Here is an 18,729-nt window from a genome sequence, read left to right on the forward strand (position 1 = left end):
AATATTTACTTCTCTGTCTGTCCCGCTCACTAGAATGTCAACTCTACAAGGTCAGTGATTTTGAGGGGGACTTTGTATTCACGACTGTATCCCTAGAACCTAAACGTGACCCACAGAGGGTCCTCCATAAATGTTCACTTTAGGGAATTCCCCAGTGGTCCAGTGATTAGGACGCTGAGCTTTCACTGCTGAGGGCTTGGGTTCAGTTCCTGGTTGGGGAACTAAGATCCCACAAGCCGGGCAGCCAAAAAAAAAAAAAAGTTGATGTTAATGAATGAAAGGGATGCCTAAAGCTTGGAAAGGAGAAGCAACTTAGTCAAGGTCACAGCCATCCAGAATCAATGGCTTTTGGTCTTGGAATGAACAAAGCATCGATTCCACAGCTCTGGCCCTAAGTCCTTCAGAGAGCCATGCCAGTCTCTGGGGCTAAAACCAGGCCAGCGGGCTCTCATCCCTGGGACTGACAGGGAAAGCCCAGCCCCCAGGGGATGCCTGACTGACCCTGCCAGGAGGGCTTACACAAAGCAAGCCAAGGCAGAGTATGGGGGCACGGGCTCCTCCAAAGAAGGAAACCTGAAGACTGCCGCACCGGACGGAGGTCCGCACTCGTGGAGGCCGTAGCCAAGGCAAGGAGCCACTCCCCACCCCTCCAGCTGCCTGCGTGCAGGTACTGGAGACCCTACAGTCTCCACTGCCGGGCCCTACAGGGGTGGGCAGGGAGGAAGGCCGGCAGTTTCCAAGCAGGAGAGCACAAGTTAAAGCTGCTGTGGGTAACCCAGAGGACAATGGGCTGATTCCAGATGCCCCAGGCTCCCTTCCACGGGTTTCCCAGGTGGCGCTAGTGGTCAAGAAGCTACCTGTCAATGCAGGAGACACAGGAGACCCAGGTTCGATTCCAGGGCAGGGAAAATCCCCTGGAGAAGGGCACGGCACCCCACTCCAGTATTCTTGCCTGGAGACTCCCATGGACAGAGGAGCTTGGCGAGCTATACAAAGCCACAGGGTCGCAAAGCGTCTGACAGGACTGAAGCTACTTAGCACACACGCATGGTATGCACCCTTTCCATTGTTGGCACTAAACCAGCAGAGGGCGCCCTGGCACCACAAGGTCCAGGTTCCGCCACCTGCCGCCCTCTGGTGACCACACTGGTCAGGGCGGGAAGGGAGCCCCGGATCTCCCCTGCCACTTCCAGGAGAGGGGTTCCAACTAAACAGGGGAATGTCCAAAGGCAGGGAGCGGGGCCCTGGCGGCCCTGGGTCTGGCCTGGGCCCACCCTGGCCAGCAAGGCGAGGCCAGTGATGACCACGCCAGCCGCAGTGGGTATGTACTTGCTGTGGGCTGGGCTCCAGCTCCAGCTCCTTCTTACCCACCCAGCCCAAGAGGTACTTCTGTTCACACCGCCCCTTTACCAATGAGCAGGCTAAGGAGGTGAGACCAAATCCCCTGATTCCTCTCCAAGGCCGCCCTCTCCTCTCTGTCTCTCCACCTGCTCATCCACAGATAGGGAACGCCTCCTCCATCCCAGCCCTTTTAGGACACGCAAAGAGGCTCAGCCAGGAGTTAAAAAATATAAAGTGCAACACCAGCCAGCTTTTATTGAGGGCCTACTGTGTGCTAGGTCCTCCTCCCATCTCCCTGCACTTCCCACTGGCCAGGCAAGAGGGTGGCACATGAGACCCAGCTGATAAGCTGGGTAGGGAGCTGACGGCGAGGTAGAAGGGGGCAGAGGGGCCGCTGCAGCTGGGTCCTTAGTGGTGGGCACGCCTCCTGGGTCTGCCCAGCTTGACGCTGAAGGCTGGGGGTTGGGGCTTCCCTTCTTCCCTCCACCCGAGGCCCTTAATCAGACTGGCAAGGAAGAGGGCCTATGAGCCCTGCCCTTACGCTACATGGCCTTGGGGGAAGGGGACCCATCTCAGTGGTTTCTCCTGATGGAAGACAGGTCCAGAGGGCAGACAGGCCATGCCCAAGGGAACAGCCAGGTTTCTACTGGGTCTGTGGTTCCTGGGGGTGGCTCTTGCTGTGCCCCCTGGACAGCTGTGGTCTGCTCCCGGGCACACCTCTGGAGTCACTGTCTAGCCCTGGGGGGACAGGATAGGTGAGAGAAGTAGAAAAAATTTAGAGTTGGATAGAGAGAGACAGAGAGAGACACAGACGCAGAGATAGAGACAGAGAAATGGAGATGGGCTTAGAGAGAGAGACAGCAGGTAGACAGAGAAAGGCAGACACAAAGACACAAACAGAGGCAAGGCCACGGAAAGAAAGAGGAGAGGAGAACGCCGAGAAGGGGAATTGAGACCCAGAGTCAGCCATGGATGCGGAGAGCAGACTGAGGCCCCGCCCACACCTAGAGCTCATCCCGGGGGTGGGGATGGAGGCTGTGCCCACTGCTGCCCGCCAGATCCAGGCGGGGGCCGCGCAGGGTCTTGTAGGAGCCGGTCCAGCTGATGAGGCGGCCACTGTCATCGTCCCAGGGCGAGGATGTCTCGGTGTCGCTGAGCCACTCGGCGTCCCCTGCATAGTGGGTTGGGGCCGCGAGCAGGGGCCTGGCTGAGAAGGCCTGCAGGTCCCGCGGCCAGAAGTGTGCCTTGTACTGCTCACTGGGAGGGGGGAGGGGGGCTCAGGGGGGCTGGGGTGAACCATCGCACCCCAGACCCACGCCAGCCTGGAGCCGGGCACCTCACCCCCGAAGCACCTGACCACCCTCCCCATCTAATCCTGAGGTGGCATTTCTCTTATCCCCATTTTCCGGATGGGGAAACTGAGGTGCAGAATAGGAAAATCGCTTGCCTGGAAACCACAGGATATCACAGGATTCACATAGAGGTGGGGCTGATGCCAAGTCTAAGCTGGGCTCTTCCTTGGTGACCGGAAGTGGCTCAGCCCTGCCAGCCTCAGTATCCCCAGCTGCCCAGTGAGGGGACTTACTACCTGCTGAGGTGGGCTCTGAGGACGGGCTGACCCTGCCCTGAGGCTCACTTGGGGTGCTGGTCAAACATGATGGGCAGGAACTCATCCACAGGCAGCATTCGGCGCAGCGGCTGGGAGGCCAGCAGCTTGCGGGCGCCCGCCAGGCTCAGGACGTACGCCAGCGTCCAGTAGGAGTAGCCGGCCACCACCAGGTGTGGCAGCCCCTCCACGACTGCCTCCTCCTCGGGGTTCACTTGCTTCCGGCCGAGGTAGCTGCAGGTGACACCGGGAGTCCCAGGAGTCACTGTTGATGTCCCAGGGACCCAGGTCCCCAACTCCCTTTACAGAGCCAAGCCTGGGGTGGGGGCGGGGGCTGGCCAGGGCTCCCTGCAGGAGAAGGCAGACCCCGGGAGGCCCACCCCTATCCCTGGCCCCTGGGGGCCCGGCCTGCTTACATCAAGTCCCAAGGAAGTTTCTCCGCCTCCACCTCCTCCATCAGCTGCTCCAGTCGCCCCTTGAAATTGCTCTCAAAGCGTACGTCGTCCTCAAATACCACAACCTGGGCCAGGCCCCGGGTGACAACCTGAGCCACAAGGTGGGGGTGGAAGGGTGGCTCTTTAGACCACCTGTTGTCCCCTCCCACCTGGCTGACACTGACAGACACTCCTGGCTTCGGTTACAGGCTAAGTGCTCAGCCCTGGCTATGTCGCTCAGCTGCTCCAAAGCCTGCTGGGGCTTCCCACGGCCTGGGGATTGAAACCCCAGCACCTGGCTCTTGTATCCAAGGGCCTCCAGGCTCCCAGTCTTGCCCTCCAAGCAGATCAGGAGAGAAATCAGAACCCTTGCTGCAGTTCTGAGCACATCCTTATCTCAGGGGCCACAGGGCTCGTCTCCAGGGACCCTCGGGAGGCAGGAGGGAGACGGAGACACTGGGAAGTGACCCCACGATAGTCCACGGACACCCAGCCCGGACGTGGCCGAGCTGGGATCTGAGCCTGCATCTGCTGCGTTACAGAGCCGGGCTCCTCACTTCCGCCTTCTGAGCCTCACTTCCGCCTCCTCAAGGAAGTGAGGCTGGGCTGGGGTTGGGAGGAGACCCTAGCCCCCCAACACCCTGAGAAAAAAATGCTTTCTGTAACTTTTGGAGGTATGAGAAGAGCATGAAATCGGCTCAATAAATGACCCTTCGATCCTTTCAGAGGCAGCATTCAGTTCAGAAAAATAGAAATAGCAGCTCACATGCAACGTATTTCGGCAACAGTAGAAAATGAAAACAAGGAGGGTGTCTGTGCTTCACTTCCTGGAGGGGGCACCCCTTGGAGGGCCTGTCTCTGGTCCTCTCGGGCCAAGTCCAAGCAGTGACCTCTCCCAACCACTCACACCCCAGCCTCGGGCCGAGGCTGCCTGGCCAAGGGGTCTGGGCCTGCTCCGCCTTCCTCTGCTGAGAAGGCTCCTCTTCCTGCCTGTCGACAGTGAGGCCCACGCCGACCCCACCGGAGGCCAGGAGGCCAGGAGGCCAGGCCTGTCCACACCCTCGAGTAGGTACCTCCCCGGACCAGGGTAAACAGTTCTTTCTCCATTTGTGCGCCCTGCTCTGGTCCCTCTGCCCCAGGAGGGCGCGGCTGCGTTCTTCATGTTCACCTCTGTGTTCCTGGAGCAGAGGCCATCCCAGCACACAGCCGGCGCTCAGTGCATACCACGGGCTCAACATGGTAAGGGTCGCGCCCACAGGAGGCTGACAGCTGCTGCCTGGGTCTTCATGAGTGTGCTCCGTCACCCACCAGTCACATGAGTGCTGGCGCGGAGCCGTGAGTGGGAGGGGGTGCCCTGTTTTCCCCAAGGGTGTGGGCCGAGGGGGCAGGGTCCTCACCTCCTCCCAGATGGAGTAGTGGCTGAGGAAGCAGCCCACCTCCCCCTTGGTCAGCGTGCGGCCCGAGTAGGGGTCCTGGTAGCCGGGGAGCAGCTCCACGCCGAGGGTCCTCATGACACTGCTGTTGAGCATCCTGAGGGAGACGGTGTCATGGGGTCAGGGGTACCCGCCAGAGACCCACCCAGGGCCGCCTGCACCGGGCAAGTTGGGGACCGTCACACTGGAGTCTGGTTTGAAGGAGGTGGCGGTGGTGGTGGCTTAACTGCTAAGTTATGTCCCACTCTTGGCGACCCCCTGGACTGCAGCTTGCCAGGCTTTTCTGTCCATGGGATTTCCCAGGCAAGAATATGGAGTGGGTTGCCACTTCCTTCTCCAAGGGATCTTCCCGACCCAGGGATTGAACCCAAGTCTCCTGTATTGCAAGCAGTCTCCTGTATTGCAGGCGGATTCTTTATTGCTGAACTACCAGGGATTCCCAGCTGGGAGGGAGGAGGCCTGATTACTGCCTCATGTGGTCTGAAGTCATCATGACTGGACCAGGGGGCTGGAGCTGCCTCGGGCGGGGTGGGTCATCCTAAAGGGAGCCAGGCAGTCTGAGGAGGAGACACCCAGGATGAAGGGCAGACGCTTCTCAGGCAGGGGCCCAAGCAAAGGCTGGACATCCTGCAGTCCAGCGGACATGGGGGGCCGTGAACGGCCTGCTCCCGCACCCCACCCATCAGGGATCTAGGTTCAGGAGGGCAAGGAAGAGCCCTGATAATCAGAATGAAGACCCCATTAACCTTTGGGATACTTACTGTGTGTCAGGCCCTGGAGAAATCTTCACTAAACCCTTATAAACCCCTAAGAGGAAGGCAGCTCCTCGCCGTTTCCGCAGCAGGGCTGAGAGATGGGAGGACTTGCCGGAGGCCACACAGCTGGTGACCAGGCCCAGGAGCTCCAGACCCCGGGCCTTAACCACTGCACCCTCCTCCCTCGGGTGGGCTGAGGAAGGGCCCCTGTCCTGTTCTGTCTGCCCTGGGCTCCCTGAGACACAATGACTCAGGCTCTCTTTGAATACTCCTTGGAACAGGAAACTCTTTAAACCCATCGTCTGCTTTCCCACCCCCAGGGAGCCCCGACGGGCCACCCTGGGCCCCCTGCGCTGCACAGGGCCCTGTCCCCGTCCCGGAAGCCTCACCGGCCATCCACGGCGTCCACCACCCGCCCGGAGACCTCCATCTCCCAGAGCGAAGTCAGCATGCGCTCTCGGCGGTCGGGCCGGCGGGCCAGGCTGATGACAAACACCTGGAGGAGGCAGGGGGCAGGGGGGAGGCTGCGGGGGGAGGGGAGAGCCCGACTCCTGACCCGGGTCCTACAGGCTGGGAGAACTCACCTCATCAAACCCCATCTTGCTGGGCCTCTTTGGGGGCCGGGACACATGAGCCGAGGCCCACATGGGGGGCCCATCCACTGCGGAGGAAAGCCCACTGTCATGAGCCCCACTGGCTCAAGTCAGCGGCACCCTGGAGTCCCAGGTCCGCCTCATTTCCGCCCCCTTGGCAGGATGCCCAGCAGATCACAGACTCCACTTGCCTCGGAGGGGCAGACTGAAGCTCAGCAGGGAAAGTGACTTGCCCGGAGTCAGGGAATGATTTGAAGGGGAAGTTGTGACTCCAGCCCTGCCCCCTGCCCAGCCAGGTCTGGAGCCAAGGAGAAGGGGCCCGTGGGAAGGGGCGGGGAGTGATGGGATGGAGGGACAACACCGGCTGGCAACTTCACCCAGCGCCTCGAGGATCAGGTGGATGAAGTTGACTCTCTCGTCCTCCAGCCCCTGGTGGGATTTCACAGGCACGTTCAGGTACCCATAACGCTGCTCGTTGCACACGTGGACTGAGACCCCTGCGGAGAGAGGCCGAGTGAGTGCTGGCCTGCAGGGCGGGGCTCTTGGAACCCAGATGGCAGATGTGAGCCCCAGTACTACCAGTACCCACCACAGGAGTCCTCCCTGGGACCCCGCGTCCCCATCTGCAGGGTTGGAGGGAGATAGAGCTTGGCTCAAACAACATCTCAGGGACCCTTCTGCCAAGATGGTATATATTCATCCAACAGATGTCTCCAGGGCACCAGTTGGGGGCAGGGGTGATGGTAGTGAGCAAGACAGACCTTCCCTGCCCTCAGAGGATTAAAGTGAGGAAGAAGCAGGCAAACTCCCACCTGGCTATGGCCACCTGATGCCACGGGCCCTTGCTCCACCCTCTAAATCTCACCCGCCTCTGCCCATCCCGCTCACCCAATCCAGCACCATCACCTCTGGCCCAGATCCCTACACTTAACCCCTCCCTCTCTCCGGCCCCTGCCACGCTGTCCTCCACCTGCCAACCAGAGTGGCCTTTTTTTTTAATTCCTTCGGTGTTTGTAATCTTTATTATAATCATTTATTTGGCCTTTGTCTTCTACAGACCGTGAATCCTCCAGGGCAGGTCAGTCGGTCAGTCAGTTCAGTTCAGTCGCTCAGTCGTGTCCAACTCTTTGCGACCCTGTGGACCGCAGCAGGCCAGGCCTCCCTGTCCATCCCGGAGCTTGCTCATTAAACATGGTGTCTATTGAGAAGTCAACTCCAGGCCCAGCACTGAGTATACAGCCCGGCAGAGTGCAGGGGGTGGAAGCGTTGGAGACAAAACCCCCGTTCATGGGACTTTGTTGGTTGTCCAGTGGTTGGGAATCCATCCTCTGGTGCAGGGGATGCAGGTTTGATCCCTGGCTGGGGAACTAGATCCCAAATGCCGTGGGGCAACTAAGCCCATACACCACAACAAAAGATCCTGCGAGCCAAAACTAAGACCCAATGCAGCCAAAAAATAAATAAACATATGATGCTAAAAAAATTGCATATCTGCATATAAATAAAAAACTTTACAAAATAATTCACTAAACTCCTTTGAACCACTGACCAGTAAATAGCAGGTGATACTCAAGTAGAGGTAAACAAATACAGTTGCTTAGTCTTGTCTGACTCTTTGCCACCCCAAGAACTATACAGTCCATGGAATTCTGGAGTGAGTAGGCCAGAGTACTGGAGTGAGTAGCCTTTCCCTTCTCCAGGGGTTCTTCCCAACCCAGGGCTCAAACCCAGGCCTCCCACATTGCAGGCAGATTCTTTACCAGCTGAGCCACAAGTAGAGGTAGGAATGAAAAAATAAGAAAATAGGGAGTTCCCTGGTGGCCTAGTGATGAGGGTTCTGTGTTTTCACTGTCGTGGCCTGGGTTCAGTCCTTGGTTGAGGAAGTGAGATCTCAAGAGCCGTCCAGTGTGGCAAGAAAAAGAAAAAAAAGAAAATATCTGTGCTTCTCATTTTTCATCCATGTATTTGTCTCACCTTCATTCATGTCTTGCACTTGATAAGATCTTTTTCCTTCCTGCGCGTTTGCACTGTAGACATCACCTCATGGAGCACAAAAGAATGATGACGACCCCCTTCTCCCTGGCCACTCCTCACACAACGCTTGCCCAGGTGCAACATTTCCTGACTGAATCGTCACTTCTAATTCACCTTGACCATGAGCAAAGTTCTCCACCCACTGAACAGCCTTCATGTTCTCGCCGCCCATGAGTGCGCACCGTGAACGACACTCTCTGCCGCCTTCTCAAGGTTCTTATGCCAACAGCAGCATCTCTGTCTTGCTCTCAACTTCAGTTCTTCCCAGGACTGCGGTTTATCCGATCCAAGCCCAAACATCCAAACATTTCTTTTCTTTTTTTTTTTTTTGGCCATGCTGCATGGCTTGCAGGATCTTAATTCCCTGACCAGAGCCTGAACCTGTGCCCTCGACAGCGAAAGCATAGAGTCCTAACCACTGGACCACCAGGGAATTCCCCAAACCCAAACACTTCCTTGTAGCTTTCATCTTAAAAATAACTACCCACAGCAGAATGATTTTTTTTCAGTGTTCAAGTCCAATTGGATGATTCTCTGATGGCTGCCTGACACCCACAGGCTAACAGCCAGATGCTTGCCCATCAAGTCCCCACAAGCTGGCCCCTGCTCACTGTTCCCGCCTCAGCCTGCACTATGCCCCCTCTTTGTGTTCTAGCTGCCTGCCTTTTTATGTCCCCAGCCACCACAGGGCCTTTGCATCTGCTGGTCCCGTTGCTTGAAATGCTCTGTCTTGCTCTGTTTGCCTTGTTAATGCCTGCCCATACTTTAGATCTCAGTGCCAATGATTACATCCTCCAGGAAGCCTTCCCTGGAGACCAGGTCAACGCTAGTCTAAGCTCCCAAAACACCTATAATCAAGAAGCTCTTCTTCCTGTCATTGTGATAGACACTGATTTGTGTGATCCTTTGGCTGACTGGACTGGAGGATCCAGGAAGTCAAGGACCACCTGATTTTACTCACCACTGTCTCCCTGGAGCCTGGCACCTGGTGCATGCGTGTTAAGTCACTTCAGTCATGTCTGACTCCTTACACCCCTATGGACTTTAGCCTGCCAGGCTCTTCTGTCCATGGGATTCTTCAGGCAAGAATATTGGAATGGGTTGCCACACCCTCCTCCAGGGGATCTTCCCAACTCAGGGATTGAATCTGTGTCTCTTACGTCTCCTGCATTGGCAGGCAGGTTCTTACCACTAGTGCCACCTGGGAAGCCCTTGGCACTGGTAGGTGTCCCATAAATATTTGCCTAATGAAGGAATACATGCAAGCGCCATGGTGGGCACAGCCAGAAGGATATCTAACCGACTGGGGCAGTGGGCCCAAGAAAGCCTATGACCCGAAGGACAATTAGGAATTAGCAAGATAAACTGTGGAGCGGGGAAGGGCATGCAAAGCAGAGGGAACAGCATGTGCAAAGGCCCAGAGACCTCGTAAAAAGGCTCGACAAGAGCTGACCTTACCAGCAGCCTGACAGGCATAGGCAAAGACGATGATGTCGTCGAAGGGCCAGGTATAGTTGGGGTGAGGCGGGTAGAAGGCCAGCTGGGCCGTCCCTTCAGCCCGCAGGGATACCAGGAAGGTGGAGTGAACCATGGGGACGCGGAAGCAGCCCCGGCGCTGGCGGTTCTTGGTAGGAAAGTAGTCGGCAGTGCGGCGGTAGTAGCCCTGGGGAAGGGGTGGCCCTGGGCTGTGAGAGGACACCCCTCCATCCCCAGCACACCACTCCCCAGCCGGGGCTTGCTGCCCTCCACGTCCCTCCTCCCAGACCTCAAGCCTCCCGAGGCCTGTGTCCCCAGCCATACCTGGGGGGTGATTCCACACCAGAAATTGGAGTAGTAGGTCTGAGAGTCCAGCATCGGGGCCACCACCGGCAGCCCCTGCTCGATCAGAAGCTGCAGCGTCTGGTTGTTAGTCAGGATGTTGTCTGTGTCTGCAAACTGTGGGGAGGCGGATGTCACAGGCCCCAGCCTTGTCTGTGCCTCCCAGCAGCCTCCCAAGGATTCACTGAGTGGGATCCCTCCAGATATCCAGGGACCCAGGATATCTTCCACAATCCAATGGGGTTCCCTCAGAGAGATCTAAGCTATAAACCAGGAGATCTGTTTCTGGACCAAGGATCTAGTCTGGAGCACTGGCTCAGGGACCGGGTCCAGAGATTTTACACCTGAGTTTCTGATCTAAGAACTTTATCTGAAGCCTTAGGAAGGAAATTCAAAGACCTACTCTGATCTCTGGACAGGGGAAGCCTGGCATGCTGCAGTCCATGGGGTCGCAAAGAGTCAGGCATGACTTAGCCTGAGCAGACTGAACAGCAACAACCCTGCTCTCTGGTCCAGGGAACTAGGCTCAGATTATACTCTGGGCTCTATACTCTGAGACTGAGTTACACTCTATACTCTGGGACTGAGTCTCAGTGTATGCCTTGAGCTCTGTCTCAGGGATCCAGGCTCAGTACAGAGTCTGAACTCAAGCAAAGGGATCCCAGCTCAATACTTTATCTGGGTTCTGATCCAGGTTGCTAGCTGAAGGGTCGAGCCTACAGATGGTTAAACTGCACCCAGACTTCTGTCAAAGACGGGTGCCATCACCCGTGGGGAGCCCGATCGTAGGCCAGGCTTTCTTACCAGGATATAGTCTGCCCCCCAGTCCCTGGCAAAGGTCAGGGCTTCCTGTTTCAGCTCCATCAGGAACTGATGCCTTTCTTTGGTCCAGTGCTTAGGGCCTTCTTCATCTGGGTAGGACCTGAGGTGGTAAAGAGATGAGATGTTCCATGGGGTAGGCGCATGTGGTCAGAGCCCTGGCCAGGAGTCTGTGACTCAGAACTGTCCCTTTCCCTCTCTGGGCTGCACCTGTTGCCCATCTTCCCCAGGACCTTTGCCCTCAGGCCACACCTGGGCTCTCCCTCAGGCCTCCAGACCACAGCTGCATAGTCATCACTCACAGCAGCCAGCCACTCCCGTAGCATCGCTGTAGTGTTGTCCACATTGTGGTCCGTGGCACACCTGGGGACACAGGAGGAAGGAGGGTGGGGGAGGGGTGGCACAGCCACCAAGGGACCAAACTCTAAGGCAGTCTTGACCCCTGGAGCACCAACCCCTGCAGGACTGGCCTCTCCTGGAAGCAGAGGAGGTAGGTGTGCTACAGAGGAAGGCGGGCAGCCAGGTCCCAATCATAGGTCTGTGTTCCACTGTGTGACCCCAGGCAGGTCCAGACCCTCTCTGGGCTCACGTTCTCCCTCTGTAACTAAAAGCCATCCTGGCAAGCTCAGGGGCTGAGGTGACAGAATTCAAATGCAGCATTTTTTTTTTTTTTTTTTGGACAGGCAACTAGGATTTATTGGTGGGCATAAGTAAGGAGGGGACAGCGCCAAGGCTCTCATGAATGCCAAGACCTGCCATTTGTGCAGAGGGAAGGATGTATTTGGCCCCAAAGCCATCGGGATGAGCTGTTTTTCTGCCACCATGCTTTCAAGTTCACCAGCCTTAAACTTAGTAAATCCCCACTTCTTGAAGATGTGGATCGACTGGCGGCAGGGAACTTGAACTTGGCCCTACAGAGGGCCTCAGTCACATGTTCCTTGTTCAGAAGCTTGGTACCGATGGGCATTATGACTTGGTCAGTGTGGACCCTGGCCACTGTGTCCTGGTGCTTTCTGCCACACTTACCAGTCTGAAGCCTAGATTTGGGGACAGCATGCCAGTCATGAATGTCCACTGGAAAGGGCTGTCTCCAGGGTTCCTTAGGGCAACCTGGATAGGCAACAGGCTGCATATGCTCCCCAGGAGGCTGTCTGCAGCCACTCAAATGCATTTTGAAAGATGAGAAGGCTTTCAACTTTGAGGAACACACCTGCCATATTCTCTGGTTTTCTTCCTTCCCTGCTGTGTGACCTCAGGTTAGTCCCCTCCCCTCTCTGAGGCAGGACTGGGCAGAGGAGCTGCTGCTTCCCTCCACCAGAGAGTTGTAATAAGGACTAAACCAGACTCTGAGCATCACTGAGAAGACCTGATGGGCCTGAGCTCCAAGGCCACCTCGCACAGCCTCTCTGAAGGAGCTCTCATGACAGAGCGGGGCGAGGGGGCCTTAGCCAAGAGCCCAGGTTTTCGGTGATGCTGCCCCTTTAAGCCAAGTCTCCAGAACTGAAGACTAACTACGTGTCAAGTCTTTTGGGGGTGGGAACTAACTAAACTCCTGGACTGGTAATTGTGGGCGGCCTCCCCAGGCCACAGCTCCACCCCCCAGCCCAACTCTGGTGAGTTGGGGAGGGTAGTTTGGTCACTTCTCTCAGTTTATCCCCAACCTCAGCTTGGGACTCCTCCCTGTTCTGGCTTCCACAGACTGTGGCCTCTAATTCCAGGACCCTGTGGGGACACCTAGGGGGAGAGACGCAGGAAGGGGCTTTGCCCTTGGCCAGCAGGACTCAGCCCCTCTTCTGAAAGAAGCTGGAACCAGCCTGGGGAGGGGGGAGCGGTTGTGACCCCCTCATAAAGCAGCATGGAGCCCAGGGCTGACAGCACCCCTATGGGCTCCCCAGGAACTCCCAGGCCTGCTGAACTCTGCCACATCGGGCCCCAGGGGATGCCAGCTGCTCCTGTTGGCTCCACTCTGTCAGGCCGACCACAGGTCCCACGGCTTAAGTTTCAGCTCTGGTGGGCTGGAGCAAGAGGGGTTGGGCCCAACTTACACCTAGAGGAGGTCCCGAAGGAGGAGCAGGGGCCAGAATGAGGGATGGGTGTCCCTGTTCCAACCCAAGGCCTCCAAGGTCAGTCTGCAGGGCCAAGGGGACAAGGGGACCCGCCAGGGGGCTCGGGTTGCTGGAGGGCCTGTCTGCAAGGGGAGGGGCCTGTCTGGGTGGTGTCTGGGCAGGGAGCAGATGGGGCCAGCTGGAGCCCACGCTGTCGGTGGTGGAGTTGTTGGGGTGGGGGGGGCGGTGTAGATGCCTAGTGGGTGCCAGTGCCCGGGTCTATCTCACCAGAGGGCCAGCCTGGCCCTGGGGTAGTCCAGCCGCTCCAGCGCGCCCAGGTAGTGAGGCAGTGAGTGCTCGGCATTGCGGGCCAGGATGGCAAGGACCACGGTGGGCAGCAGCGGCTCCGCGACTCCCGCAGCCTCGGGCCGCGGCCCCAGCAGGAGCAGCAGCTGGAGCAGCGGGGCGGCGGGGGCAGCGCGCATGGCGGGCGCTCGGGCGGAGGCAGCGGCGGCCCCCGGGGCTCCCGGCCGCGCAGAGGGGAGTGGGTGGTGCCGCCGGGCCCTGGGCGGGGCCCGGGGCGGGGCCTGGGCCCGGGGCGGGACCGCGGCGGGCCAGGAGTGCGGTCGGGGGATGTACTACCCCCTCCCAAGAATGGGCTCCCACTCCCCTCCCCATCCCTATCCATAGATTCTCAGATGTCCTCTCCTCGGCCCGGGGCATCGCAGGACCAGGGCCCGGACACCCGCCCCAGACGCGATCCGGGAGCAGCCTCTTCCCGGCTGGAGGGTCGTGGGGCGACGGCTTCCGAGCCCTCTGCGGCGTCTCAGAATACTCGACTACGACTCCCTTCCGGGGCGTGCAATCCCCGGAATCCGGCTTCACGGATTCCTTCAACGCCCCTGAATCCGTACTGCCTGGCCATCCGTCCGACCCTCGGACCCGAGCTGCGTGCGGACCGGGCGACACCGCCACGGCCCTTTCCCGGGTTCCCGGGCTCCCGGCCCCTCCGCCGCCCCGCCCCCGGGCGCCCTCTGGCGGGCCCAGACGGAACTTCGCAGAGCCAGACCCGAGAAGGGGTGCGGGGAGCGGGGCTGGTCCCCCTGACCTGGACGCGCCATCCCGCCGCGGTCCGAGCCTGGCGTCTCCCGCGCGTCATCTTCCTCGCCTCTGTCGCCAGCACCAGCACCGCTCCGGGCCTTTAGGAGAGCAAAGCCTGCTCTTAGACTGAGTGTAGAACAAGGGCACCACACGGCCCCCTCACGGTGTCCCAGCCCTCCCTCCAGAGCAGGGGGACTCCAGTGTCTGGTCAGAGTCGGGGTCCGGAGGCCCCTGCTGGGTCTCCAGCCTCTCTCAGGGAAAAGGAGGGCCCTGGAGGCACCAGTGACCCAGTGAGCAGGTAGGTCACTTCTCCTGAGCCTCAGGGCCTCCTGGGTAGAACTGGGCTGTTAACAGCCCCATCTAGCAAGGATTCCTTGAGTGCGTGAATGCGCTTGAATTCTATGCATGGAGCCTGGCAGGGGAGAAGAATTCCTGGGGCTGGAAGACAGGACAGGAGAAGCCCGGCTCTCCTTCCATTCAGCCCCTCACCCAGGTGGCCCTACGATGGAAAGCCTGAGGTCCCTTCCCCAAAACATCATGGGGAAATGAGTCCCTCCCCTTGCGTGGCTGCTTCTTTCTATCCCCCACCCCCAACTTAAGTGACTTCAAGGTGGCTTAGAAGTGAAGTGAAGTGGAAGTTGCTCAGTCGTGTCCGACTCTGCGACCCCATGGACTATACAGTCCATGGAATTCTGCAGGCCTTTCCCTTCTCCAGGGGATCTTCCCAACCCAGGGATCAAACCCAGGTCTCCCACATTGCCGGTGGATTCTTTACCAGCTGAGCCACAAGGGAAGCCCACTGCCAAACTGCGCTGCAAAACATGTAGCATCTTAGTTCCCCAGCCAGGGACTGAACCCATACCGCCCCCTGCATTAGAAGCAAGGAGCCAACCACTGGACTGCCAGGGGAACTCCCTAGGATACTCTTCTAAAGCAAAGTGGCGTCCCCGGCTTCACCCATCCCAGGGTTATCCCAGAGCTTCTGCCCATGCTATTAGTCACGGGGGCTTCCAGATTCTTCCCTCACCTCAAGTCGTCCGTCTTCTCAATGCACTAACCCCTCCAACCTTCACCTCTCTCCCTCCTCAGTCTACAGTGGTCCAGCCATTTGCTAACTCCCTTGCCCCAGGTTTCCCCCATCACTCCTGCCTGGAAAAACCCTATAGCCGTCTTCCTTTGGGGCACACTCCGGTTCTCCACTCCCCACTGGCCTTGCACTGAGCCCAACAATTCAGTCTCCCTGGGCTCCTGCCCACCCTCCCCCTGCTGCCCCAGTGGTATTTCACCAGCTTGATCTTCTGACGTCCTCACTCTCCTCTCCCTACCCCAGTGAAAATCTCCCTGCCCTTCTTGGAGAAAAGAGAAGCCATCACCTTGGACTTCCCTGGTGGTCCAATGGTTACCAGTCCGCCTTCCAATGCAGGGGACCTGGGCTTGATTCCTGGTGGGGGGACGAGGATCCCACGTGCCTCCAGGCAAAACTAGGTCTACGAAGAAAACTAGCCACAACAAAGAGCCTGCGTGGCTGTCATAGCTAAGGCCCCAGGCAGCCAAATAAACACTGTTCAGAGAGTAAGGGGGGGCCTCCCTGGTGGCTCAGTGGTAAAGAATCCTCCTGCCTATGCAGGAGATACAGGTTCGATCCCTGATCTGGGAAGATCCCACATGCCGCAGAGCAACTAAGCCCTTGCGCCACAACTGTGGAGTCTGTGCTCCAGAGCCTGGGAGCTGCAACTACGGAGCCCGCATGCCCTGGACCCTGTGCTCCGCAACGAGAAGCCCTGTACACTGCAGCTAGAGAGGAGCCCCTGCTCACTGCAACGAGAGAAAAAGCCCGCGCAGCAACAGTGATCCAAACAACTTTTACATGAAAGAGAGAGAGAGAAGCCATCACCTGTGAACTCTCACTTCCAGCTTCCAAACCTTCCACCCCTGCCGCCAAACCAGTCTCTTCTCTCAACACCTGTTATCACGGAAGAGCACCCATTTCTCAGAACCATCCTTGGACTCCAAAAAAAAAGCCATCCCTTTGCCCTTCCTGGATTACCAACACTCCTCTCTTCTGGATCCTTCCTTCAACATTCCAAAGGACTTAAAGCTCCGCCAACTTAAAATATGAATACAGTCAGCTGCCTGCTGGCCCCCAGCGGCAGCCCTATCTCTCTCCTTCCCTCCAAACCTCTGAAAAAGGGTATGTGACCTATGCTTTGCTTCTGGTCTCACTTCCCCATCTTCATTCCCTGCTTGACACACACCAGGGCTTCTCCAGCCAAACTGCTGCTGCCAAGACCTGCAGCCTCCTGGCCCCTCCCCCAGTGGAATTCCTCCTCATCCAAGAGGGTTCCCTCTGACACCTGACCTCATACACAACTCCTTCTTTCTGCAAAACTGACATGTATCTCCGCTTCCTACCCAGACCCATCTGTCTAAAATAGAACCCCAGTCTTTCCTCCAAACCAGCTCCCACTCCAGTGTCCTCCCTCCAACTTGGGGACCTGATGATAGATGCCTCTCTCTCTGCCCACTCCACATTCTCATCGTGGCCAGACCACTTCAGTGTCTCCTGCACGTGGTCACTCCTATGGCTCAGAGCATCAGCACCACTCCCCCAGGCCCCTGCACCTCCCAGCACTCACACCCCTACCCCAGGCCTTCTCCCTGGAAACCGTTCTGCACTGAGTGGTCCTTTCGTTTTCTTTTTTTAAAATTTGGCCACACTGCACAGCATGAGAAGCTTCCCTGGTGGCTCAGACAGTAAAGAATCTGCCTGCAATGCAGGAGAGCCAGGTTCAGTCTCTGGGTTGGGAAGATCCCCTGGAGAAGGGAATGGCAACCCACTCCAGTATAATTGTCCAGTATAATCCCATAGACAGAGGAGCCTGGTGGGCACAGTCCGTGGGGTCACAAAGAGTCAGACACGACTGAGTGGCTTCATATGAGGGATCTTAGTTCCCCAACCAAGGATGGAACCTGGGCCCCTCGCTCTGCAGTGAAAGAGCCAAGTCCTAACCATTGGACCACCAGGGAATTCCCTCAGTGGTCCTTTCTAAATGGCATGATGTTACACCCATTGGGGATGGCCAATGCCCTCAGCATAGAGCTCAGATTCCTCCAGGAACAAGGAGAACCTTCATGGACTGCCTGACGCTTCTCCATCTTCTCTTGACTTCCTCTCTCCTATCTCCTGCCCCAGCCAAACTGGACTACGTACAGTTTCCAGAACACTCCACGCTTTAAGACCTTCCCATATTCTCTCTGTCTCTTTTTTTAATTCCTTTGCTTGGACTGGTCTCTCTCTTCCTGGTCACCTCTTCCAAGCCCTCTGGAAAGCCTTCCCCGATGTCATGTTGGGGGACCTACCCCTGAATTGCATCCTATACAGTCCCATTCGCTCAGCAAATATTTACCGAGTACAAGTCATACGCAGGTAGAATTCTAGGTACTGGGGATACAGAGGTTCGGTCTCTGTTCCTTGGGTGCTCACATTCTGATGAGGGAAGACAGACAGGAAACAAGCAAACTGACAAATGAATAAATAACTTCAGAGAACAGTAAATGCTATGAACGAAGTAAGACAAGTTAACGAGAACAGAGAGTATCTGAGGGTGGAGGCAACACTTAATAGAGAGTTCAGTGAAGACGTTCCGGAGCATAAGGGGAGCCAGCCACAAGGAGATCTTGGAGAAGTTGTTGCATATGGACATGGGGCCAAGGCCCTGTGGCGGGAACAAGCAAGGAGGCCAGGGCAGTCAGTGCAAAGTGAGCAAGGGGAGTGTGGTAAGAGGTGAGGACCACTTAGGGTCTTAAAGCTATGGTGGGATTTTGGACTTTTTTTTTTTAGTGCAATAGGAAGACATTGGAGAGTGTAAGCAGAGGAGTAACATGGCTTGTCTTAAAAAGATCGCTTTGGCTGCAGCTCAGCGGGTGGACTCTGGGGGCAAAGATGGAAGCCCAGGAAAGCATGTAACCAGGAGAGCTGATGATGGACAAGGCTGAGATGTATAAGTGATTAGATGTGAGAAGTGGAGGGAGGAGTCAGGTGGCTCACAGGGTGTGATGTGGGCTGGGACTGAATGAGGAAGATCTACGCAGGGGCAGTAGAATGTGAAACCAGGTTCTGCACTGGACCTTGTTGTGAGCTGCCTTTTATCAGACCTGCAGGTGGAAAGATCGCACGCCAAACCTGCCTGGCTGTGAGTTCTGAAGCCAGGACCCGTCTGCCTTCTTCACTTATCCCAGCCCTAAAGCAGGGCTAGCCAGGCATTGGGTGGGCTCTCGATAGAAATATGATGTTACTGACTAGGGTGGGCTGATCAAGCACCTGTACTCTTACTGATACTCATATATATATATATATATATGGCCTCATAATATAAAAATAAGACATACTCTGCAAAGGTAATATGACATCAAACTCAGAAACTCTAAAGCAGTGATTCTCCAAGCATGGTCCTTGGACCAGCCAGCATCAGCTTCGCCCAGAAGTTGTTAGAAATGCAAATTTCTAGGCCCCTCCCCATACCTGTGGAGAAGGAAATGGCAACCCACTCCAGTACTCTTGCCTGGAAAATTCCATGGACAGAGGAGCCTGGTAGGCTACAGTCCATGGGGTCACAAAGAGTTGGACAGGACTGAGCGACTTCACTTCACTCACTTCATACTTTATCACTGCAGAAGGAAATGGCAACCCACTCCAGTATTCTTGCCTGGAGAATCCCATGGACAGAAGAGCCTGGCGGGCCATGGTCCA

At 57.1% G+C, this 18,729-nt stretch overlaps 1 protein-coding gene and 1 pseudogene across 8 annotated transcripts; both read right to left on the reverse strand.

Moving 5' to 3' along the window:
• Positions 1–1,571: 1,571 nt before the first annotated feature.
• Positions 1,572–13,434, reverse strand: CERCAM (cerebral endothelial cell adhesion molecule). 8 transcript variants are annotated; one of them, XM_027966373.2, is made up of 13 exons: positions 13,167–13,434; positions 11,086–11,196; positions 10,819–10,936; positions 9,997–10,131; positions 9,655–9,859; positions 6,540–6,659; positions 6,154–6,230; positions 5,959–6,065; positions 4,779–4,911; positions 3,364–3,491; positions 2,978–3,181; positions 2,346–2,598; positions 1,572–2,079 (listed from the first exon to the last, which is right to left on the reverse strand). In XM_027966373.2, exons 1-12 carry the CDS (start codon positions 13,361–13,363, stop codon positions 2,346–2,348), a joined length of 1,788 nt encoding a protein of 595 aa, XP_027822174.1. In that variant the 5' UTR covers positions 13,364–13,434; the 3' UTR covers positions 1,572–2,079. The 8 variants fall into 8 exon arrangements, with proteins under 8 accessions (XP_027822174.1, XP_027822170.1, XP_027822172.1 ...); XM_027966369.2 differs by having other exon boundaries at positions 6,354–6,659; XM_027966371.2 differs by having other exon boundaries at positions 11,044–11,196.
• Positions 11,916–12,010, reverse strand: LOC114114228 (small nucleolar RNA SNORA70; annotated as a pseudogene).
• Positions 13,435–18,729: the final 5,295 nt, after the last annotated feature.

The sequence above is a fragment of the Ovis aries genome, chromosome 3 (assembly GCF_016772045.2).
Source record: "Ovis aries strain OAR_USU_Benz2616 breed Rambouillet chromosome 3, ARS-UI_Ramb_v3.0, whole genome shotgun sequence".
Classification (NCBI taxonomy): Eukaryota; Metazoa; Chordata; class Mammalia; order Artiodactyla; family Bovidae; genus Ovis; species Ovis aries.

What these genes read in the sequence shown, in the direction of transcription:
- CERCAM (XM_027966368.2), bottom strand. Translation starts at nt 13,363, where the DNA reads ATGCGCGCTGCCCCCGCCGCCCCGCTGCTCCAGCTGCTGCTCCTGCTG. An exon ending in CTGGGGAAGATGGGCAACAG is followed by an intron (nt 10,937 to 11,043) that starts GTGCAGCCCAGA and finishes TTACCACCTCAG; the next exon opens with GTCCTACCCAGATGAAGAAG. An exon ending in GGTGTGGAATCACCCCCCAG is followed by an intron (nt 9,860 to 9,996) that starts GTATGGCTGGGG and finishes CCCCTTCCCCAG; the next exon opens with GGCTACTACCGCCGCACTGC.